The sequence below is a fragment of the Mytilus edulis genome, chromosome 12 (genome assembly GCF_963676685.1).
Source record: "Mytilus edulis chromosome 12, xbMytEdul2.2, whole genome shotgun sequence".
NCBI classification, from domain to species: domain Eukaryota; kingdom Metazoa; phylum Mollusca; class Bivalvia; order Mytilida; family Mytilidae; genus Mytilus; species Mytilus edulis.
The window spans coordinates 54153496-54179375 of NC_092355.1; the positions used below are offsets into that span (position 1 = coordinate 54153496).

At 31.2% G+C, this 25880-nt stretch overlaps 1 protein-coding gene across 1 annotated transcript; it reads left to right on the plus strand.

Annotated features, from left to right (window-relative positions):
* The first annotated feature begins 6087 nt into the window (after nucleotides 1-6087).
* On the plus strand, nucleotides 6088-24067 carry LOC139498814 (transcription factor E2F3-like). Its single transcript, XM_071287374.1, has 9 exons — nucleotides 6088-6636; nucleotides 7546-7651; nucleotides 17219-17310; nucleotides 17877-18001; nucleotides 18293-18366; nucleotides 18868-18967; nucleotides 19719-19808; nucleotides 20829-21028; nucleotides 22945-24067. Exons 1-9 carry the CDS (start codon nucleotides 6379-6381, stop codon nucleotides 23205-23207), a joined length of 1308 nt encoding a protein of 435 aa, XP_071143475.1. The 5' UTR covers nucleotides 6088-6378; the 3' UTR covers nucleotides 23208-24067.
* The last annotated feature ends 1813 nt before the right edge of the window (nucleotides 24068-25880 follow it).

Below are 25880 nucleotides of genomic sequence, written 5' to 3' on the forward strand. Positions count from 1 at the left end.
TCCTTCGTTGTTCACTAGTAGACTGCTTGTTGAAATTGTTTTCATAAAAAGTTTTAAAAATAAAATTATTTGAAAAACGTTTCACCAGGTCACGCAAAATCCACCTCGAGGAAAATACCTTCCCCTACAGATAAAAAATCTAATTACTATGGAATAAGTGATGATGGGGAAAACCACGCATGCTGATATGAAATCGGAGAATAAGTCTTTCATGGTATTATAATACACTCCGTGCAAGTACATCATAAATATATCATCAGATGCGGATTCAGGACTTTGAAAACGCTATTTTCAACTATCTGGGACTTGCAAAAGTATATGCATGCCATTAGATATATAGGTAGCTCCATACGGTGACCTCCTTGTCCCTGTTCCCCTCTCCCTAAATCCACATCTAATTATACTGGTAGATACATTTATGGTGGAGATGTTTTGAATTAAATTACTGGACAACAACTTCCTTATGGAGTTGTCTGATATTTATTTATTTTAAATTCCCAAATCTTTCTGTGGCTTTATATGTATCCAATCATGTGCCTCGCAATTAAAAACATTACAAATAGTCTGCACGTATATCTGTGAATTCCTTCGACTATTTTGCGGTACACGAACTTGCCTATAAGGGACGACATCAAAAGTTCAATGAAGGATAAAAAAACTTAATTCACATAGTTTTTTTCACTGACCCCCCCCCCCCCACCCCCCCCCCCCCCCCCTCCTCTTAACTTAATTTGGGAAAAATTGATCGACCCATATAGATATATGTAAAAATCAATGTCGGATAAGCACATCTTGCAGCAGTTCAACCCCCCACCCCAAACTATTTGAATTAAGTTTTTTTTTTTATCTTACATTGATCTTTTGATGTCGTCCCTAACCTGTTCAAAATTAAAATGCGTGACTGAAAGGTTCCGTTTATATTTTCCATCCCTATTTTTTATAGCAATTTAATGCGATTTCTTTCATACTAACATGCGTCGTACCCTGAGAATATTTCTACGTGATTCATATTACAATTTTTTATCTGATGTTGGATTTTTTTATTAGGGTTGTCACCTAGATATGTTAATAATAGAGTTAGTCCTTTCCAAGAAATGAACTTTGTGGGCCGTGATAACAATTTCTTTACTACAAACTTTATAAACTGTTAAGAGGGTCCGGTTGAGATTCACCGAATAGAGAATACCTAAGGTCTTAACATACAGAATCAATGGAAAACAAAATAAAGAAAAGAGACCAAAGAGACAACCAAAAAAAACGGCGGGAACTGAAATATCGACAAGAAATCAAACTATTGTCGTAATACAGATAAAGAATTAAAAACTAAAATTAGGGGCCCCATATCATGACCCCCATATATATATCAGAAGTATGCCAGATCCTGTTACAGGCCAATTTGTGTATTTCCAAGGTGTGGGTAAACGTTGAGTAGTTTCTTATTACGACAGAACGGATCCAAGGTTACACAAATTAATGTCTGTATTATACATATTTTTAATGCGATTTAAAATAAATACGAAATACACTATTATAGTTGAATCTAAATTGAAAAATCGATGGTTTAGGATTTGAGATGTTAAATTCGTCCAAACTATATAAATTTACTGGAATACAAAATGCAGATTTTTCTTTCACCTCTTAGAATTGTTGAGCAGTATATGCTACAAAAATGGAATATACGTGTAACTTGAAATGACGCTAAAAGTCAAAAGAGGTTATATAAGTATACATCTAAATTTAAATCTTCATTCATGATGCGTTTTGCATTTGTTACAAAACCTATCTGAATGAAATTTTCTTTAAAATTTGAATCAGCTGTCAAATTTGTGTTCACCGATTTGACTTTCGAAGACTTCCGACTGTCATATATATATATAATCCGATATGAACCTAAATGTATGATATAGATAGATAGCGAACTCGTGCAATTGGACTTTCCTAGGTCTGTTTGACTGCATATTATATGCTAAAAATATATGTTATCATCGTTTGTACCTGCACAAGAATAAGTTTTCGTTGCTCGAATCAGTCAATCAAATGGTTTATCCTTGTATCATTTCCAATGTTGATATTCTTTTCCTATTAGTTCTATGAACACGCCTTATTCGAGCGTAACCCATCTCAAGCTAAATTTTGGTATACTAAATTGAAACAAACTGCTGCTAAAAGTGAATTATTATTTTACTATTTCAATCTCATTAATGATTGAACAAAACAAAAAGAATCCCTTTTTATATCTATCTCGTATTGTATGTCCTTTCAAGGACGTATATTAGATGTTTGTTATACGTCCTTGGTCCTGAGGTCATCTCGATCCGCTAAATGTATCCACATTCTTCTTAGATTATGTAAGTTATAGGAGTGAATCAGTTAAAAATTGGTTGAATGTGGTGTAGAAATGGTTAACAAAGCTCCAATATCGCATGTTTAGTCAGAACAAGGACTTGGTCAGAACGATAATGTTTTCCATGCAGGAAACATGGGCACGTGCAACCATTCTCCTTATTTTTGTTTTACAAAATTTTGAAATATGTATTTAGAGTAGACTTTAAATTTTTATTACAGGGGAGACTCAGAGGAGGCGTAAATGTACTTTACACAATCAATAGACGTAGAAATGTGTTATACTGTAAATAATGCTAATGTCAATATATTTTATAATAGATGCATTCTTTATATAATTTTTAATGTTATAGTCTCTTGTAATTCTGTACAGAATGGCTGTCCTTTTATATTTATATATTTTTACATTTTATAATGTAATGTTGTATTATATATTATTGAGAGATGAAACTTAAATAAAATATTGAATTGAATCAATAAACGCAACATGAGATTTGTCATTGCATTTATCATATTTGATTTATCATATTTAATTCATATTTACTTTCATTGGACGGTTTGAATTTTGTTTATATTGCGTCATCGTTATCATTGATCAATAAATTAGTGATTGTAACGATATTTGTTGACAAACAGATGTGTGTACCCTGTGGCTTAAATAAACAAACAGCCATAAACAGGGTATATCTGTATTTCCGTACAAAGACAAACATAACAGGGTATATCTCTCTTACCGTACAAAGACAATCTATATAGATATGTATATTATTATATTCCTTATTCATGTTATTTATGAAAACTGTGGGCTATGAATTTTAAGAAATTTTAATTTCGAATGTGTCAAATGTTTAGTTTGTGCTGTTTTAAGTTAAAAAATATTTTGTGTTTCACAAGTCCTCTGAAGGGAACGATTTTGAGTTCTAAGAAGTGTATAGAATATATGCAGAATTGTCATGGCGTTTTATCTTCGAATCTATGAAAAGATTAATGTTAAGTTTACAAGCATAAAGGAAATGAGATTCGTTCTTAACTGTTATTCACGCGAAGTCTTTACTCTCTGGTTATGCCCTTGCTATTGCTTTCGGATTTTTATCAATTCTGAATATATATATATGCAGGTTAACTTTCTAACAAAAAAAAATCTTAAGTGTAGTAAACTTTGATAGTCTTAGATAACTGCAGTTTATTTTGTCTATGAAGAAATAACATAAAAATGTGGTGCACACTATATATACGCCACGTAATCGGCTACAAAAAGAACAATTCAATTGAGAAAAAAAAAAAACATAATTTATAACTAAACAATTACGAAAAACGAATATGACAGACTTGAACCAAAGCAACGCCAAGGTTTGTTTGTCTCAAGTCAAACCCGTGTTTATGTTAATAGTTGTTTTTTATTCATTCACTACATGTGTTTAAATTCTTACATTTGAAATGTTAATGATATTCATATTAATTCTTACTTGTCGGAATTTTAACAGTTTTTAGCTACTTCAAAATTTAACTATTCCAGACTGAATGTAAAAAATGTGGCCGTCCCCTGAGACTTTCTATACTAACGGGACTCGTCTTTATTGATTTTTAGTATAGAAAGTCCCTGGCGTCCCCAAAATAACCGTTTACGTAAATTTTGAAAAGTCCCTCCCACTGGGGTGAGAAAATCCAGAGTCTATAACTTCCAGCTGTGACAGGCTATTAGCTGTCCGACAGTTTGAACAAGTGTAATAAGACCTATATTAATTATTAATCGACTTATCATATTATAAATTGTTGTGCAAACAAATAAGTCGCGTGGGATTCAACTGGAGTCTTAATCGATATTATTTATGTAATAAGTAAAAAGCTGGTAAATTATATAATTTGCAGTGATCGAAGTTGTGAGCTAATACTTTTTGAATACATCCATTGAATTGTGCAGTGAATTTGGCAGTTTTGTGCATCAGGATATTTTGTATACTTGGAAGAGGACAATTGTTTAACAAATCTGTAAAATGTAAGTACGCGGACAAGTAATAGTACAATTTTATTGTTACGGTCTTTTTTTTTTTGCAATATATGTAGGGGTATCCTAAATTTCGGTAAACGGACAGAAAGTCACAGGACAAAAAGTCACAGGACATAAAGTCACAAATTTGGTAGGACAAAAAGTCACAGGACAAAAAGTCACAAACAATTTGTTGACAATTATTTGAATATATAAGAGAAATATCTTGAAATATTTACTTTTTAATACATATATGCATATTAAAGTTAAGGAAATGTGTCATTATGCTTGAAAAATGAAGATTTATTTAATTTTAATCATGCAAAAGATATATTTCTTGGCACCATGAAGCCATTTAAGTGCCAAGCCACTTTGACCTTTTGTTTTCTTAACAATTATTTGATTATCTTTGTTATTTTTTGATAAATTTTGTTTACAAAGTTGGTTTATATACAAAAGTTCAAGAAAAATACAAAAATATTTTTGTGGAAATAAGCATTTTTTATTCAAAGAAAATAATAAGAAAAAATGAATTGTGACTTTTTGTCCTGTGGCTTTTTGTCCGTGACTTTTTGTCTGTGACTTTTTGTCTTGTGACTTTCTGTCCTACATTCTAAATTTCTAGTCTGTATTGCCTAGATAATAATAAAAATGTGAATAATACTTAAACTTCTCTCAGTATTTTGTTAAATATATAATTAATTTGTAGTTCTGATATATTATTATCCGCATTTTTTTTTTAAGTTTTCCAATTAATATTATAACGATTCTTTCCATTCAAATGATTTTGTTCATGATGCCTAAATTTCAATCTGAGTATATTATAAAAACTAGTAGATTTGAAGTCACAGCCGGCTTCAAGCAATAATTTTAAGTTTGTGACAAAGTTAAATTTTAAAATAAATATTATATTACACACTATTAAACTAAAAAATTCACATGTAACACAGAAACGTCTATAATTTCTTTTAAAAGGAAGTTTTTTTAATTATTTTTTTTCCCGTCTTTTCTATGATCTTCTATGTGTTTGCATTAACTTAATAACTCATAAGTTCTTAATGAATAAAACAAAATTGTTGGAGTTGACGATGTTTGTTTGTTTAATTGTTTGTCTTGTAAGTTTGACAAATAACAAAGAATTGTCTCGTATCCTCGAGGTATTACACTATTGTAGAGTCACCAATTATGACAATTATCAACAACAGATATATCGATGTAAATTACAAATTATTGATATAAATCAAAGTTTATGAAGGGACTATGAAATTACACATGTCATTCATGTAATGTTATAATTACCGGAAATAATTTGCCGATAAGAAACTTGAAAAAAAATTACGGTAAATTTAATACCGGATTAGAACTTTTTATTTGCAAGTTAGAAAAGAGGTAACATTTTTTAAGTCAGTTTGTTTTCGTTTTTTTCCAAAAATAATACCAAAAGTGGCATTGGTGTCATAACGCGTTAGATCAATGTGATATTACTTTAATCAGCTGTTGTCAAATGAATGAATTGGCCCCTCTTATGCACAAACAATATGAATGAGCAAAAATTCTAAAAATCTGAAGAATTATTTTGTCAAAATTAAATGTATTTTATTACTAATCTTATTTGTGACGATTTAAACGATTAACAGCTCTTTGTACAGCCTTTTTATTGACGAAAACGGGACAATTTGCGCTGTCTTGTAGCAATATTGATGGTACAGGGCCGCTTCAGGTGATGTCATATCGCGGGAAATACAATTTCGCGCCATTTCCAAATTGCTTTGTTCGTAATCTCTTGGTCGGCTGACAAGGGTTGTTTACATTTGGACATTGCCTATAATCTTTTTGCATCTGGTGATTTGTGATAACGGATTAAGTGATTATTGCTTATATTTGTTTACAGAAATAATTAGTGAATATATTTTTAACAGTATTAATGACATAGCACCGTTTATTTCTCTAATTTATAGTTTTTAATGAACCGGAAGTTGACTGTCATTGTGTCGGCGAAACTTCAAACAAAGAAGAGAGACATCAATATTAGACCGATCTTCTAGAAGATGCCACGGGGAGGTGTATTGGAAAATAGGGAAATTTGTACAGCTATTGTTAAACAAGAACCAGAGTTTAGCATCGAATCTTCACCCCAGATCTTAAATTTAGCCAGTATTTATCGCCAACCTTTGAGTGCAACTAAGGACACGCAAGCATATTACCAGAGTACCTACACTATACAACAGGGTGGCCACACCCCACGGACAATTTGCCTCAGTCCATTAGGACTAGTTGAGGATGTGAAACCGTCATTTGGAAAACAGGTAGTTCTGAATTTTTTTTAGAATTTCATGAAAATCGCTGAAGTATGCAAAAGTAAAACTAAATTATTTCCTGGAAGGTGGGCGTTTTGACGGCCAACTCAATATGCAACCAAATAATATAGTTATTGTCTTATTGAACATTTTTAATGAATAATTTGGAATTGTTTATTTAAAGATTTTATTTTTGAAATGAAATTTATAACATAAAAAGTGAATGTTATTACATGTACACATTTTTTCCAACTCCAAAGATCTGCATAATACCAGATAATCCCATGACCATGTGCACATTCAGATAAAATTGTTCAATGCATCTTAATGTTTTGAGAAGTTACATAAAAGAACAAAGGGGTCTTGTCAACAGGATGTTAGATTTAATATCTTTTAAAATTAGTCATGATAGTATGCATGTACAAAATGTATAGATCACTAGAATTTCAATTAGGATCATAGACCAATTTATATGAATCTTTTTGGTAGCTGATTGACTGGCCTTGTTTTAAAAATATTAAATGATGATTTCAATATGACAAAACAACAAGGGGGTAGAGACAAATAATGTTTTCCGATTTATAATTTTTGGGGTTCAAGATCTTGATATTAAAGCAAGAATGTACAACTAGATATTGGAAGATGTGGTATGAGTGTCAATGAGACAACTCTCCATCCAAGTAACAATTTATAAAAGTAAACTAAAATAGATCAAGGTACGGCCTTCAACATGAAGCCTTGGTTCACACTGGAAAAGCAAGCTATAATGGACCTAAAAAATTACTAGTGTAAAACCATACAAACAGGAAAACCAATGGGTTAATCTATAAAAAAAAAACTAAAAACACTTACTAACATATACATCCTTTAATATTATAAAGTAACAGCTTTCTAAAATGCTAATCATTTTGATTTCAGGTGAAAAGAAAATTAGACCTTGAAGCTGAGACTATTATAGAAGGCTTTAAAACTCCAGCAAAGAGATGTAAAGGAAGAAGGAAGACCTCTGATGCTAGTCCTAAAGGTAAATATCAATCAGGAATAATGCAGAATAATCTTTTATTATACTAGAACACACCCGTGATATCGCGGGTCTGTGACTGAATTAAAGAATATAACTATGCGTAAGCCTTATTTTAGTTTTGGTACTGTCATCTGATAAAGTCATGCCGATTATAAGATGCGCAGTTTTCTCTGCTTTCAACATCTTTCTGTTTGAACCCGTCGACCTGGAACTTATCAATTATTGGTACTATTATTTATTTGGAAAACAAAATGGCCTGGAAAGGAGTATTTTTTAATCAACAGCAATATTGTCCCTTTATGAGTTATAAATAAAGTTGAATTCTTTGATTCGCTGTTTGACGCCATTCTGGCTAACAAATTGAAAACGGTACATGCTGTACCTATACGCCTTATTTTAAGTCCAGATTTTTATTATTCGTATTGTCATCTTAGAAAGTCATACTAATTAAAATACTACAATCGGGAACAATGTGACAATGATTGAATTTAGTTGTGTCAACCCTGTCATTACGACCCGTGTATATAGCAAAATCTTAAATACAGCGTTTGGTGGTGCACCTGTCAGATGCGGAACGTACAGATAAGTTAATAGGTAACAGGTGAATATACTATTGGTACAGTCTTCACGCTGAGTGGCAGCCCAGACAGCCCAGGCTAGTAAAATTGCTCTCTGGCCTGTAAAAATCATATCTACAGGCCAACAGAATCTAACTAAAAAATTTTAAAAATTGAGCTTCGGGCCTGTAGTTTTTATAGTTCATCGTGAAGACTGTTGGTATCGGTATCGGATTCAACCCGGAACTTCTTAATTAGGCCACCCTTAAAAAATTGTTTGTTTGGCATTGCCGACCCACACTATCAGCAGGTGGGTAGGTAGGTAGGGATTTTTTTTTTTTTTTTTACATTTAAAAGCTTTATCCATGTTAATCATGAAGTCTCTAGATCAATTTTGTCTAAAGCATTGCAGCATTGTTGTGTGTACATGCTGGTGGTTTCTTTGAAAGGGGTCAACCGTCAATGTCACATTCTACATCATATGGATAATTTCATGTAAGACAGTCAGTTTTGTTGTCAGAGTTAACCAAAGTACCCAGAAAAAAACACAGAACTGAGGCAGCTAGGAAACTGACAAATTAAGCATATAAAATGTATGACGTGAAAATTGAACTTTTATTGTGGGACTGCCCATAGAACAGAGGCCTGATGTCACATCTTGAAGTTGTGGTCACAGTTTGGTAAAATAACCATAAGTTAAATGGCTTAACCACTACGGCTCCTTGTACAAATGGACAAAGATTTGCTTTGGTTTTCATGGTTTTATAAACATCACTTTCTACACCATATGGGTAATTTCATGGCAGTCAGTTTTAGTGGCTTACTAAACCGAAGTACTTGAAGGAAAACGCCAACCTGCGGGAGGAAACTGACTAACCCACATATGACATGAAAATCAAACCTTAATTTTGCAACTGCCCAACTAGGGCTCAAACCAATACCTAGAGGCTAGTAATCATACATGTAAGGTGTGACGAACTACCATACAACATGTACAAACACGCCTACTGCCCCTGACAAGTTTTGAGGATAAAGGATCTGTACCAAATTAGGATAGCAAAATATTAAAAATTTGGAAGGTTGGCACAAATAGACATGGTGTTTATACTAATATTATCAAAGTGCAAGGTTTTTCAGGGCTGGGTTTAAAACGGAATGGAAATATGCAGCAAAACAGACAATTTTTGCAGATAAATAAATTATGTAATGCTTGTTTGATTAACAGAAATCTGGACATGCATTACATGAATACAGAAAAATTAATGAGCCCTTAGAATTGTGGAAAAGGAGGGGATTTTATTCATCACTAGTACACTAGATACATTTATAAATATATGTTTCTGTCAGTATCTTTTATGTTTTAAGAATTATCTTATTCATGTTAAGAAGAAAGGCAAGAAAAGGGGAAGTACTCCAATTGACACAAGATGCTAGTCTTTAAAATATGTATGTTTTGTACCAGGCTAGCATCTACTGGTACAAAACTACTATAAAACTGTAAATTTTAATTTGGGACCATTTTGTGTCTTTAACATGTTTAAGCTTTGGTGCTTACAGCCATAATTATCTTAAATGCATCATTGTGGTTCTGACTATAGTAGATACTTTGTTCTCTGGTTCAAGGGAAAATTTGTCAATGATAAATTTCAAATATTTAATAAGTTCAACAAATGTAAGAGCCACGCATATTTGTTCTGTGATGTCCCGGTGAAAAAATTCTATCTCATGAAGCGACGAAGTCAAGCAGAAATCATCAGTTTGTGCTTTAAAAAGATAAAATTTGAGTCCTCTACAAGGTCTCTCAGAATGTTTCTTTCAAAGAATAGCTGAAAATTTGATTTTTGATAAAATCCATCTCCCTTAACCAATGCATTATAGGGAGATGCTTTCCCCTGCCGGTTTCTTTGATTTGACATTACTTTTGGCAGACTTTTTCTATTCCATGTCATTTAAATGTTTGCTCCCAATACAGTGTAAGACAAGCGCTTTTAAGATTGTGATTTGAAATAAGTAAAGCCAGGAACAAACTCGGCGGATGATCAAATTCCGGCACAATTTCGATTTTTTTTTTAAATAAAAAAAAAAAATTTCTGAAACGCAAATAAAATTATTTGGGCGGCAAGTTTTTCAGTGGGTCGGGCGGCAATGCCAAACAAATGAAATTTTATTTTAGGCCTTATTGGCAATATTAATTATGTGGAAAACAAAAGGGTCTGGAGTGGTGTAATTTTTAATCAACAGCATTGTACTATATTAGTTATATGGCTAAGTATTCAGTATAGTGTTGTTAGTGTGTGACAACATGTATGATTTTAAAAGTAGCTGTTTCAATCTTAATAACATGATTTTCTGAAAGGAGAATGATTCTAGTTTAGGGTTTTACATGTAAAAAGATAGTTATTTAGTCAGAAAACATAAAATTAGACCTAAATAGCATGTTGGACAGAGGTTATGTTGGACGTAACAGGACATTGAAAAATTGAATATTTTCCTTTTATATGAAGGCCTAGTTAATAAATATATCAATTTTTCTCTGACAGTTCATAAGATCTTCAATTAAAGTATATCATTTTGTTAAATTTTTCAAAAACTAACTTATAAGTTGGAAAAATCTTAAAATATGTTGGACAAACGGGGACATTTTTGGATGAGAATTTGTTCCATTTGCATCATTGAAAGTCAAAAACAAAATCAAAACTATGCTGTTTATACTAATATCTACAGCTGGTGTTCCTCAGCAAGAGGTAAAATAGTTCATTATTAAATAAATGGATAAAACAAAACCATAAAAAACTGTAGGACAAACATAGGACAGATTATATTCCCTGTCGGACAAACATAGGACAGAATTCATTAATTTACTGATCCTAATGGGAATTTAAAAATGGGCACCTCTTAAGAAGAGACTAGGAAGGGTCTGAGAACTATTTTGTAGTTTATGTGGACTTGTTAGTTGTTAACAAGGTTCTTTTTACTTTTAAAAAGCTGTTACGTCCGACATTAGAAGATTTTGTCCTACGGTTCGTCCAACAGAAAATTAATGGACTCTTGTTACGTCCTAATTTTCAAAATTATGTCAAATTTAGACTGTCAACAGTTTAAAACCTCTTTATTTTTCATTTATATGGTAGTATTTAAGGTTAAGTAATTGTCAAAGTAGAAGCGAAATTGATTCTGTGACTTGTGGTAGCCATTTTAGAGAATATCTTGGATGTTGGACGTAACATTTTTTTGGACTAATGTTGGATGTAACTTCCATCTCTTGGTTGGACAGAAAGAGTGTTCACCCCTTCAATGTCGTTGACCTCAAGTAAAAAGGAACAGTTGACAGCAATACCGTATGCACATCGCGATTGTCGTAAAATTTGTTGTCATAAACATTAAAAAAAACTTAAACTGAGTTGGCAACTTGCAAATGAAAATTGAAATTTTCGCCCGTAACGGTTGGACAGATTTTTCAAGAGTAAATTTTAATGACAATTCCTGAAAAAAATAAAACTTTCTGCTGTAACTTCATGATGAATTATCACATTTTAGTTAATAAGCTCAAGCCTCAAGATATTTTGTGCATTTAATTGCCCTCTATTGTTACATAACTTATATTTCATTTTCACATAGGAAGAAGACAGAAAATGTTAGTCCAACAACATGACCATTTAAAATTGTTTTTAATCCTTATTTTTCGATGATTTTTCATGTTTTAGTGTCGTTTACCTTGCCAACCCTATTGTTTTACCTGAAAATTCTTTTTACCTAGTTGCCATTCATACAAAAAGGTTAATAAAACAATTTTGATTTTGGGTCATTCGACCATGTCACAAAATAAACATGCAAAAAATAGGGAATTCAACACTTCATTTATAAAATACTTTATTCAACAATAAACTTTTCATATGAGACTGTTTATATTATCTCTTCATCATGCAGTGAATTGATTAGCTACCTGCATTAAAACTCAAAATAATTAAAATATGAAAAAAATGCATTTTTCTGGGACACCCATTGAAACAGCACTTTACTGAATACTTAGCCATATATAAAGTTGAATTCTTTGATTCATCGTTTTTACGTGATGACGGCTGACAAATTGGACCTCGTAATTTTAGTATTATAGATAACAATGATATAAATTCTTAAATTACCAGAAATTTTTTAATTGCAGGGATGATTCCAGGTGTTTACAAATGGGTCCCTTGAATATCAAATTGGGAATTTTTTATGCCTACATTATAAGACGAAATAATATATCATTTTCCTGTAAAAACGGAAAATGAATATTAAGTTAATTTCTTCTGTACACTGATTGGAGAAATTATTGGATTCAGACCAGGGAAGTTGTAATACATGAATATCATTGCATATGATGCACTATCATCTTAACTTTCGGCCTAGCCAAGATCAGATGTACATTTCATATTGGGTCTATGTTATAGGCTTGTAAAGACTAGAAGATAAACTTTACATAAGTAATACATCTTTGAACTGAAGAAGAGAATGTAGGGTTTCACAATGAATATCAAATATCATGTATAGGTGTTACCGTTTTGAAAAAAAACACTAAAATACACGCTGAAAATGGGCAAAATTACACGTTATGTTGTTTCATTTAAAATTTACCTTTTTTTATCAATTGATAGTAAATAAGTGAACTTAATTTGAACTACATTATTGGTTCACTGATATAGACAATTTATTCTTCTTTCTTTTACTGGTTGTTGCAACAAAAAATCTTCAGTGGTTACAAAGTTATGATAAAAAGTTGAATACTATGCGCTCGTTATGAAATTTTGTACTTTTGTTTTTAGCTTGCTCAGTGTAGTGATAAAAGAGAAAAATAAATTAAATTTATGCTATTATGTGTTTTGTTTTCTCTTCTAGTATATATATTATCAGAAACTACCTCATTTATCAAAATTGCAGTACCCTAGCTGGAGATATATGCCATCAAAGTTGGATATACAAATAAAGTGAAAAAAATGTCTTGTCCGTAGACATGCATTCCCTAGTAAACTGGAAGCATGATTACATTTATGTTGCATTGCTAAGTTCCTGTTCTTTTGTAGATATGAAAACACTACTAACATTTTTTTCTACCATCTATTAATAGAGGAAAAAATTCAAAAATATGTCAGAATGTCTTGTCCGTAGACACATGTCTTGTCCGTAGACATGTCTTTTTATCAATATTGCTTGGCTTTATGGGTCTTAATTAGTCCTATGTGTTGTTTAAACTTAGAAATATCTTATTTTTAATAAATAAATGGTAATTTAAGTGTTCTCAATTTTTGTAAAATGACTTTACGGGAGTGGATTTTAAAAAGTGTCAGATTATCAGTCATAAAAAGCATACCTTATTTTACTTCAATATTGTTTATTCCAGTTGATGCATACCTTAAAAGATTAACTAAATCAAATGAAGAAAAAGTATTTCTCTTTCTCTAACTTTATCTTTTGCATTTCAGTATTAACAGCAGATGGGGAGGTGTCTACGGACAAGACACTTGTACATAACAAGTATTAAATTCAATTATTTGTCTGCTATGGAACTTAAATCTTATTTATAGGTGATGAAAGTTATCTATTCAAATTAAAACTCAGTATTTTCAACATGAATATAGTCACAATTAATTCTAACAGATTTTTTTTTTAACTGAACTTGTCTTGTCCGTAGACATTACCACAATATATTTGTATCCAATTTCCTTGATTTCAGCCTTATTTGATAGGTAAAATGTATGTTATTCTTTTAAGAGAACACATTCAACTATGTCAAAATTGAGTTTTAATAATAGTTTGATTGTTTTAAACAGTCAGATATATGGATTTCAGTTAAAAGAATGTGTCTTCAGTTTGGCTTAATCAATAAATTATTGAGATATGTAAAGAATTATGGGTACATTTTTATATTTTCCAAAATTTAAAAAACACAGCTTAAAATTTAAATAGTAACTTTTAATCTTAACTTTAACAATCATCTTTGAAAGCATTTAATTGAATATCAATAAAATGTCTTGTCCGTAGACATTATCAAAATGTATTTGTTTCCATTTTCCTGGAAGTTAAGCATCATTTGATAGATAAACCTGATAAAATGTATGTTTTTTTTTTTCAAGAGAACACTTTCAGCTATATCAAAATTAGGTTTTAATAATGCATTTCATTAAATATGAATACAATGTCTTGTCCGTAGACAAAACATATAAATTGTATTGCTAAGTTTGATTGTTTATTGTAAGAATATGCATCAAGTTATTTTAATGTTCTATACACCAAAAGAAAGGTTTTTTTTTGGAAGTTTTGTTATTTATAGATAATTTTAGATACAGTTTTATCAGATAAGATTAATGATCAAAGAAAGCTACTGTTGTTTGAAATAACTGTGAGTTAAACATGTTCTTGTCATTTTTTTTTCAATTAAAATGTTTGATATTCAATAATTCTAAACATATTTTGTTGTCTTTGTCATTGACCAAAAATCTGAGACTGGTGACCATGTCTTGAAGCCAACCATTAAAGAAAATTATACAGTTTTTAAACACCATTTATTTAATAAAAATATTAAATATTTCTTCCCAAAACTGCATGTAATTATATAAATGCTTCCAGTGTTAGCCTATCGATAGCAATTTTTCATAATTTAAACCATTTTTGAACCAAAATATCAAAAGAGTTTTTCCCTGAGGTGATACTCATTTTTGACTTCATGTGAAACACAAAATGCACATCTGATCTTGGCTAGGCCGTTTGGTAAACGAGGCCTATTACAAAAAACATATATACAACAAGTACCAGCTAACATAAATCTATGGCAGGCCGTTTAGCTATTTATTCAAATTTCAAATTATCTCATAATATGTACGATATCTCATATAATATATAAGATTTATTTAAGATATCTTCAAGTATATGAAATATCTTATAAATATGTTTTGTATAAGATATCTTATATAGTTCATTGGATATCATATTAAGAAAATTATATGAGATATCTTATAAACTAGGCCAGGATTTTTTAATTTGTTGGTTTACGGATCCGCCGACCCGATTTTGCGGACTTCCAGAATAAAAATAAAATTGACTTTTCATGCTTTTTTATTCCCGCCGACCCTAATTATAATTAAAATAATTTTTTTTTATGAAATGAAATGCTTTAATCACTAACAAAATTGATAACACTTTCTGTTGTGAAAAAAAAACTTCCAGTTAACGTTTCTAAAAATAGACAAATCAATCATAACTGACCTTGAAATGTCGTTTGCGCAAATAATTTTGCGGAACGAAACTTGTGTTTAAAACCAATTACACAATAAGTTCGTTTCCTTTATTTGTCATCAGTCCGTAAGATGCATCATCTAATAGAAATAGACTTTTCCAAATGTGGACAGGGTGAAGGCATCAAGTTGAAGTACTGATATTAACAAATCATTACGAATTTTCTTGTTTCATAGATAATAAAAAAAATTATATCGTCCATTTGGATAAAAAACGGGAATGCGAGACAACAGATTAACCCAATAATCTCGTTTTTCCAGTGGACGAGTCTATTAGGTGTTAAAACTTATTTTCGTACGATGTTTTTACATTTTTTTCTTTATCAGTTTTCGTGCTTGAAGATCATTATTCACCAAGTTTTCTGGAATTAAGAGCTACGCGAATCTATTTTTCTTGTTTCTGAAATGACAATTTAATTTCGTCTTTGTCCGTGCACCCCCCTTTTTTTTACTGTAAATTATTAGACAATGTCATGCGATGTTTATAACAGCTGAGCAATAATATTTCATCGAACTAAAATTTAAGAAATGATGATAAAATAGCCTAACAAACATATTGTTAGAAAGGTGAAATATATATTGATTTTGCATATTTTTCTGTCATCAAAGATGATTTTTTTTCTTTTTTTTTCCGACCGACCGACCCGACTTTTTCATGGGGAAAATCCGTAAACCAACAAATTAAAAACCCGTGGCCCTACATGTATAAGACATCTCATAAATTATTTCAGATATCTCGTGAACTATATAAGATATCTTACAAACTTTATAAGATATCTTTCAAACTATATCAAATATCTAATGAACTATTATATAAGATATCTTATAAAGTTTATGAGATATCTTGAAGTTAGATTAAATAGCAAAACGGCTTGCCATATTAACCAGTGAAAAAATTTTAAATGTATTTCAAATAGAACTGGCCAATTGTTGAATTAAGAAAAGCAATTACAAAAGTATATATATATATGCTTAATTGATAAGTTATTTAAAGCAATTGAACCAGTGAACTTTAAAATTATTTGGATCATTTTCATATCTTTTGAAACAGTTCCATAATGATGACATCGTATTTCAGGGGGGGGGGAGGGGGTCTCATTTCATGAATGGTCTATCATCAACATTATTTTCAAAAACGCTCAAACTTTTGCGGAAAAAAGAGCAAAATATAAACCAATTTTTTTTTTACAAAACAAGTTTTAATCAACATAACCGGCTCTGCTGGGCGATCTGCTTTTACCATTCAAATTCATTCATCAATGTAATATAAAATTTACTCTTTGCCAAGGTCTGTTTTGACACCCATATTGACAAAAAACATATTTTTGATCAACCTGCTGAGCGATCTACTTTTACGAGACCACATACTCTCATAACATTTTAACTTCAATTGAATCCGGCCGCTAAAATTGTTTACCTCATGTTGACATAATTAAATCGTTGTTAATAAAATGCGATCATAGTCAGCATTTTTATCCGGATTTTACTATGTTTTGACGACAAACTATGAAAAATTATAGTTGCCGTAATCGGTGACGGAAACATTTCCGGAAATACGATTTTTGTTTTATTTTCCTGAATTGGGAATTTATATTGACAAACATTTTTTTGGGGCCGCTGGCTGATTTAAGGGCCGTTAAGCGGCCCTAAACTATATAGTGGAATCATCCCTGAATTGGTTCATAATCTATAATTTGAAATCAAAGCAATATCTTGCCATATGTACTTTATTTTTTCAGCACGATCTCCATTAGAGAAGACAAGATATGACACATCTTTAGGTCTTTTGACAAAGAAGTTTGTTGGATTACTTAGGAATGCTACAGATGGGGTTAGTATAATTTAAAGAATCATCTGCCAATTAAAGGCAATGACCTCATGTACAACAGTACATATGTAAGAAAAGAAGATGTATGATTACCAATGAGACTATTCTCCACAACAGACCAAATGCAAACAGAAATTAACAGCTATCAGGTGCCAAAGAGATAACTCTCCATCCAAATCCCGATGATGTATAATATGCTGCCACACACAGTTTTAAAATATATCAAAGAAACGATGATCATTATCATGTCTCGTTACTTATACAAGAAATTGATTTTCAGACTTGCAGTTTTACTGTTTATTGTTTCAAATTGGCATTTATATAAAAAATAAAGGTACATGTATGCAGTTCAGATGTATTAGTTGTCATGCTTAAATGATGAAAAACAGCAAAAAAATTCTTAATCTTACAGTCTTCACTGCTGAAATATAACTATTTTAATGCCAGTTATTCATTATGTTTGGCCTCATGTTTACAGAACCTCTGTGAAAAGTACCAGTCAACATTAAAAATAATGAAACCACGGTATATTTTATTATCAGTATCATAAAAGATCAATTTACTTACAGGTACTGGACTTAAACAGGGCCGCAGAATATTTAACTGTACAAAAGAGACGTATTTATGACATAACAAATGTTCTAGAGGGGATTAATCTGATCGCCAAAAAGTCCAAAAATAATATTCAATGGAAGTAAGTAGAAGTTGATTGTTTAAACTGGCTACTAACTGGTATTTAAGTTGAATGCCTTCGATGACTTCATGGTAACATACTCTTCTGATATATTTCTGGTCAGCTGAACAAAACCTAAATTTTGAAAATGATAGGATAGAAACAGTAAAAAAAAAACATTTGGCTGATAATTGATTTATTTTCAGGCTAAAAAGATGTTTACTATGCTGTTGTTAGGAACAAACAGTAAAACATGTTAATAAAAAAATTGTATGTACAATAACAAATACACGTTGATTTTCTTTCCTTCAGAGGATGTTCCAATTCTATAGCAGCAAATCCTGATACACCAGCTTTCTCTACAGAAATTGTAGATTTGCATTCAGGTAAGTTATAACAAAACACCATTAGACTTTTCAAAGTAATCGCTTGGTTGTAATACTGCAAAAAAATGTTCTTCTTTTCAAGCTCTCTTTTAAAAAAAAGACAAATGAATTACCAGTACAATTTTGTTCATAACTGAAAAAAATAATTTAATTAGCTGCTGGGCAGTCTTCATGCTTAACCACATTGGCTTGTAAAATTCTCCAACAGAATCCAACGAAACTTTTCAATAAATTGAGTGTCTGACTTGTGGACTCTAAGGCTGAGCTGGTGCTTTGAAATTTTTAGAAACTTTCTAAACACAGGCGAGTCGAAATTTAAAATGCCCTTTGCATGTTTCTGAAATTCAGCTTTGAAAATAAAGTATATTTTTTTACAAGTTGAGGTGAAATTTAAAAAAAAAATGAACATTCCACGTGCACTTTTTCTTGAATAAATAACAGAGTTTTCAGCAGTTTGTTTATACAGACCTGTTTTACTGATACTGATTTGTCTATTTTTAGATGTAGCTGATTTGGAGGCGAAGGAAAATGAACTTGATCATCTGATAGCCTCCTGTACTAAACAGTTAAAGATGTTAACAGAAGATACACAAAACTCCAAATATCCTTTTATAATAATGTCTGTAAGTGAAATCAAGATCCTAGTAGATATCCACCAATATTTATCGGTCGTCCAACTGTCTATATCAATCTGCTCAGCTCTTAATAAAACTCCATATCACGGCTTTGTGACCTCAAATACGTTGACCTGGCCTTAATAACTTTGACCCGGACATATCAGCGACGTCATAATGTTTGAACCGACGTTGATAAGTTTGACCCGAACATATCAAGTCAACTTCCGGTTGCTGGTGAAACTAAAACAATACTTCCAAAAGACGCAAATACAGCCCGATAAATCGATTATCAGGTTATCGGCATATTAATATTGTAAAATATCAGCTGCTCGACATAATATGAAGGCTTTTTGATCTCGTTCGCTGCGCTTACTCGACAAAAAGCTTCATATTATGTCTCGCAGCTGATATTTTACAATATCAACATGCAGACAACCTGATAATTGGTACTTATAAGACTCTTTTATCTATTTCAAAATTTGTACATGACAAAGACACTTTGCATACATTTGTACCAAGAATTTCGAATCCTAGAGATTTTTTTATAAGAAAAGAAGTTTTGAACTTGCTTCAAGAGTGAAAACAGTCCGACTTAAAAATTGCATGTGCAAATTGTAACCAAACAAAATTCATTAGGGAAGGCACTTAAAATGTGGGGTCAGGCTAGGGTAGCTATGTTTATTTTTTTGTCTTAATCAGTTTCACCTGTTTATTATGTGCCTTAACATTATCAACGCATGCATATGTAACGTACCAAGATTTGAGAAGTATTAAATCTTTGGACAACCAAACAGTGATAGCCATTAAAGCACCACCAGAGACCAGGTAAGTGTTTGACAAGAAATAAAGATTGTTTATTGTTGAGATGCATAATTGCTATGACAATGTTTGGCTTTTAATTCACAAGTCTCTGTTTAGTAGGTATGCATACACTTTTTGAATTTTGATATACAAGACATACATTGTACGCAAGATACAGATGTTCATCAACATATTATACTGATCCAGGGTATTCAATAAGAAATTGATGAACAGGCTGTTCACTAAATTGAAGTGGCTCATCCACAAGGGGATCAGTGGGGTCTCTCTTGATTTTGCCATTTACAATCTCGATCATTCAGGTGATTGATTGAATAGCGTATTTAAATGCAGTGAAACATTTAAGTGATTCTGATTATAAGTAAACACTCCGATGGTTTTAAAAGGCATCGTAGTTGTAAAATCTATAAAACTAAGAACCACAAGAGACAAAAAGGTTAATAAAAACTTAACTTTATTTTCTTAAAAAATAATTATTGGTTTAGCATTTGAACGGCGATTTCCATCTTTTGAAAAGGCAACATTTCGCCGGGTGCCAGCTCTTATTGAAAACCCTGCTGATCACGCACACAAAACAAGCAAAGTGATGACTTGAATTTTTTGAATTTTGATTAGACAACACACATGTAAGAGACACACAAGTTCGTCTTAATATTATAACTATAACACTTAAACATTGACATTTCCCCATTAAAGACAAGAAACATATATATGCAAAAATTGCTGCATATGAAATTATTGTAGAAAACATCTCAACTACGTACATTGATGTCATCTGTTGACTACATTTTTTTTAACAAATAACACTGTACATGCAAATTGATATATATTCATATTAGAAGATAGGATTATAACAAGTTTCAGTTTAGGCATTTTTAAAGGGATGAAGTTTCTTATGAAGATTAATAACTCATTGCCTCCCATTATAATATTCCTGTTTAGTTATTATTCTAATTATAAGAAATTGTAACCTTAATTTATGCATTTATTTGAGTACCTAAGATTTTTTTATAAATTCCCTATCAGGTTGGAAGTTCCAGACCCTACACAGAGTATACAGATCTGGTTAAAGTCTCAGAAAGGTCCCATAGAGGTGTATTTATGTCCTGAAGAGGCCAACGGTGAAAATTCAGATACAACTGGTACTGTTAGTTCCAGTAGCGAAGATGAGAGCCGATCTAGTTTTTCTGCATCGGAAGATTCAAGATCATGCGATGACTTTAAATGTAAGTTTGAAAATGATCAGGGGTGTGGAAATATTTGTTGTTAGCACTTGTCCCTGGGCAAGTAAAACTAAAAATTTTACTTGTCCGGAAAAAAATGTACTTGCCCTGATGATCCCAATAAATATTGAAGTATTTCTTGTAAGCATGGTTAGATAATATATGATTCTTACTTAGCACTGTTGTGCATCACAAACAAATGAAATCCATTTGTTTAAATATGTGTAAAAAATTAAGAAAGTAGGAAATGGGTGAACACCAATAGGACAGAAACCTAACAGCAAACCAACCAATGAAATGACATGTGAGGGACAATTTTGCAGCAGTTTTTGAATAAAAATTGTAGCCAGTAGGTACATACTAAATTTGAGGACAGTGATTGAAGAAATGTAAACTAAATAATAGATAAACTATTGATTTTGTGGTGTTTCTCTCAACTGACACACTAGTTCTTTTCTTGATTATTTATTATTGTCTTGATGGACTTTAAAGCGTCCCTTCTATTCACCGGCCACTTTGACAACAAATAATGTTGACCTTACATCTATTAATAAGACAAAAACTTAATTCATTTTCCGAATTTCCATAGATAGCCAGGGGCAATCTGATATCCACGATCTCTGAAATTCTCGCTTCTGTTTTTTTTAAATACTTGGTGTCCTCCATTTGCATTTAAGTTTTCAACACGACTCATGACTCTTTTTGTCTTGCCTGCCCAACTTTTTATTTAGTAATTTATCAATCTGAATCTCGATAATAAATCTAAAGAAATGACACTTCCGGTAAATGATAGATAAAACCTAATCAACGATCCCGGGTCAACGGAAAAAAGCCAATGCAATGTTACGCGACTCGGGTTCGCATACTTATTTTTATTTATTTTGGTAATCGATCTATTTCCGGTATCAAGTAATAGTGGTTCTATAATATTTATCGTCATGAACATTGATGTTTTTACTTGTTGCACACCGGTTTCTTTTACATAAATTAAACATCTTTATACGTTTTGAAATTAATTTTATGTTTTTGTTGGATTTGAACTTTGTCTTGTATATTTTTTTACTTGTCCACGGACAACCAAGACAAAAATAATCACTTGTCCGGTTGTTCAAATGTACGAGTCGGGCGAGTCGGGCATAGCATTTCCACACCCCTGAATGATATTAGTGGTTATGACATTAATTGGTTTATAGGTTTGCCAATATTTTTTTTTGCCCCACCTAAGGTCTGTGTGTCAGTCCATCTGTCCTACTTTCGAGGTCAAATCTAATTGAAACTATGAACAAATTTTCCCTTTAATGTGATCTTTCTTTAATGCCAATGTAAAGAATGAGATGTTTAAACTTTATCAGGGCCATTCTATTAAAATGTATGTGGGAGGGTAGGGAGGGAAGGTTAACTATTAAATATGGTTCATTGGTCTTTATTCAGTATATGTCTTTTACCATGTTTACCATTATGCAAAATTCTCTGAAAAATGGTTCTTAGTTGTAGGGATATTTTGAAAGACTGTTCCTACACCATGTACACTCCCACTTAAATTTTAATGGAATAACCCTTAATTTAAGGAGGTACATAAACCTTAATTTAAGAAGGTACCCAACACTTTTACTCAAATTAATTTGGCTCGTTTAATTTCCATAAAATTTTGTCAAAGTATTTACTTTGAGACTTAAATAAAAATATAAAAATTTAAAATGTTTGAACCAATCGTTTTGTCAGAAAAATTACACTGGTTATATAGCAATTTGACAAACACCAATTTTGATCATTGAGAATCTTAATATTCCTTTTACAACACAACGTAATTAAAACGTTTAGCTGACTTTACAGAGTTATCTCCCTGTAGTGTTAGGTACCACCTTTAGACTATCAAACTATTTATTTCAATGACCAAACATGTATTGTATATTTTACAGCACAACAACATGTGGCAACCATTCAAAAACAGATAAAACAGGAACCGGGTACGTTTCCGTCCAGTGTTAAAAATGCATTATTAGAAGACCAAGACATTTCTCCTGATTCATTCCAAAATATTTTACCGCAGACCGAAGACCAGGACTTCTTTTCAATAGAACCTCCAGTCAGTTTGGACGATTACTTGTTTTCTATGGACAGTAGTGAAGGCATATCTGATTTATTTGATGCGTACGATTTTGATATACCAGTTCTTGTATAGAAATAGGTGTGAATTTGAAATCTGTTTCCCCGACAACAAATGGAAATAAGAGCCTGTTCTCAGTCGGACAGCAATAAGATGTACCGGTATTAATTATTTAAGAAATCATGAAAATTTATGTAACTAGAAATGTACCAAGTTTAAAATATAACAGTATGTATAAGGTACCTCAAATAATTCAAATGAATTTAACAATTGTGTAATTTATTAAAACCATTTTCATTCTAACTTCACAGAACTGTGTTAATTTGAAAATGGAAATTAATTGTCCTGTTTGAATGACCTGAACTATAAAAAAAATAATTCTAAAAATAGGGAATGCCCAACATTAAAAGTAAACACATAATGGCAATTTAGAACATCCATGAACCATATTATCAGCATAAATAATGATAGTTGTCACTGTATTTGGTTAGATTGAACAGTGCTATTTATGAAAAGTTATATATTGTTGAAAGTCTCTGTCGATCCCAGATCAGTGACAGGTATCATGTTTTCTAAATACCTGTGTTTTGAATAGTGTTCTGTTAATATACATTCAGAAAGATCCTGTTATTTTGATCTTCTTCGATGAGGCTCTATTATTTCTTGTTAAAAACACCAGTGGGTCACTGGTCTTGTTGGTTTTTATTGTTAAATTTTTCATCAAGTTAATATTGAATTATGCTTTTGCAGTTTTCATATTTTTCATTTTGCATATTTTGAAAATTTTCATATTTTTTCATTTCTTCCCTTTTTAATGAAAGAGGTTATAAAAAACAGTTTAGGGTCAAGATATGGAATGTTTTTTTCTAAGGGGTACTGAATGGGAACCTTTAAATCCATGCATTTTACTTATATACTTTAAAAAGCAAAAAAATCATACTTTTCTGATAATGTAAAACAAAATCATTTGTCAGAATTATTAAAAAAAAAATTAATCATTTGTCATGATCACAAAGGAACCTTTGATTGTCATAACTTAAAATTCTTTTGTTTTCACTGGAGTTTGTTTATTTTTATAAGTTCAGGACATTATGTAATTACAACTCAATGTAAACAAGATCCATTTGCTGCAATCAAATTTTTAAAATCATAAAAAATGATCTTTTTCATTGTATAAATTCATCCATTCATTTAATAGCGCTTGCCAAATGTGCATCCTTATGTGTTCAGATTACTGTTTATTTTTAAGTTTCTAATTACCGAAAGTGTTCTTGAATATATATGAAGTATATTTTTTTGCCATGTGTTCGGAGTATTGTTTATTTTCAAGTATATTACCGACTGTGTTCTTAAATATATGAAGTATATTTTTCACCATGATGTGTTCACTTAGATATATTTTTATACACATTTTTTTATTGCCACAAGTGTTCATTTTTGGTGTAGTTAAACTTTTTGATGTGTGAAAATGGGAATTTTGAAGTTTGAATGTATTAAGTCTGCATAATCATGATAATGAAACTAAATGAGAACAGTCATTAAATGATAGAAATTATAGGAAAGCATCAAATATTATCATTGATATTATCTTAAAACATCACATATTCTCATCAATATCATACATGTCATAAAGGCAAACAAATATTAAAAGAAATTAACATGGATGATTAATAAACGTTAATCATTTCCTAAAATGAGAATAATCTCGGATGCTATGCTTTTTAAATTTATTTTCATTGCAAAATATCTTTAGAATGCACCATATAAAAAAAGATTATCTATTCACCATGACTCAACATTTAGATTAATAGTGTAAATATTATACATTGTTGTCATCAATTCACCGTTTCAGAATCTAATGCATTCTGGGTAATATTTTCAAAAGTGTACACCAAAGCGTGGTGATTGGTTTAAAACGTCCTAAACAATCGAAATTCAACCAATGACGTAACGTTATTTTCATTTTGGGGTACGGACAATGCAATTACCCATAGTCCTTTAGATTCTGAAACGGCCAATTGAATGAGAGTTAAAGTCTAGTAAATCCTTGTACATTTCAATACACAGTCTAGTGCTAAAAGTTTTATTACAAATTGATTTTGTTATGAAGCTTTCATTTACCACAACCTTGCTTACTACTGGTAGTCCCTGATAGCAACTACAACAAGACTGTACCTTTGCTACTTGGTACCAACGTATTGCATAGGGCAATGGATGATGTGAAACAACGTTTTATAAAACATATATAAAGTACCCAGGAAATACATCAGAAAATAAGATCTTGGCACACGCTTATTTTTGCAAGCAGCATAATACCTTGTACAATTAAGGAATGACTTATAGTTTTCTGTCATTGAAGGAATAGCATAAAGAATGTGTGTGTGTGCATCACATTTTTTTTAATGCTATTTCAAAAAGGCAGAAACATTACAGTCATTCCTTATAATTTAATTCTAAATTCTGTTTTAAACCAAGGTAAATCATTAAAAAAAATGTTGATTACGTCACGGTCACATGACAAAATTATGTTTATAAGTCGATAGACGAAACACTGTCAGCCAACCAGATAGGTGTGTTACATCCCAAATATTAATTATATTATGGGTGAATTAATGTATGCATGTAGATATAAATCTCAAATTGATAAGGAGGGCAAGTTATAAAATAGAATAAATGTACCTTTGTTTTTGTTATTATACATAAATAGTGTTTCTACATGTCAGAGAATCGAGAGCTTATTATTTTGTT

Bases quoted from the DNA above. Each gene is read 5' to 3' on its own strand.
- LOC139498814 (XM_071287374.1), top strand. From the start codon at position 6,379: ATGCCACGGGGAGGTGTATTGGAAAATAGGGAAATTTGTACAGCTATT. The intron at 6,637-7,545 runs GTAGTTCTGAAT...TTTTGATTTCAG, and splicing joins AACCGTCATTTGGAAAACAG to GTGAAAAGAAAATTAGACCT. The intron at 7,652-17,218 runs GTAAATATCAAT...TTATTTTTTCAG, and splicing joins CTCTGATGCTAGTCCTAAAG to CACGATCTCCATTAGAGAAG.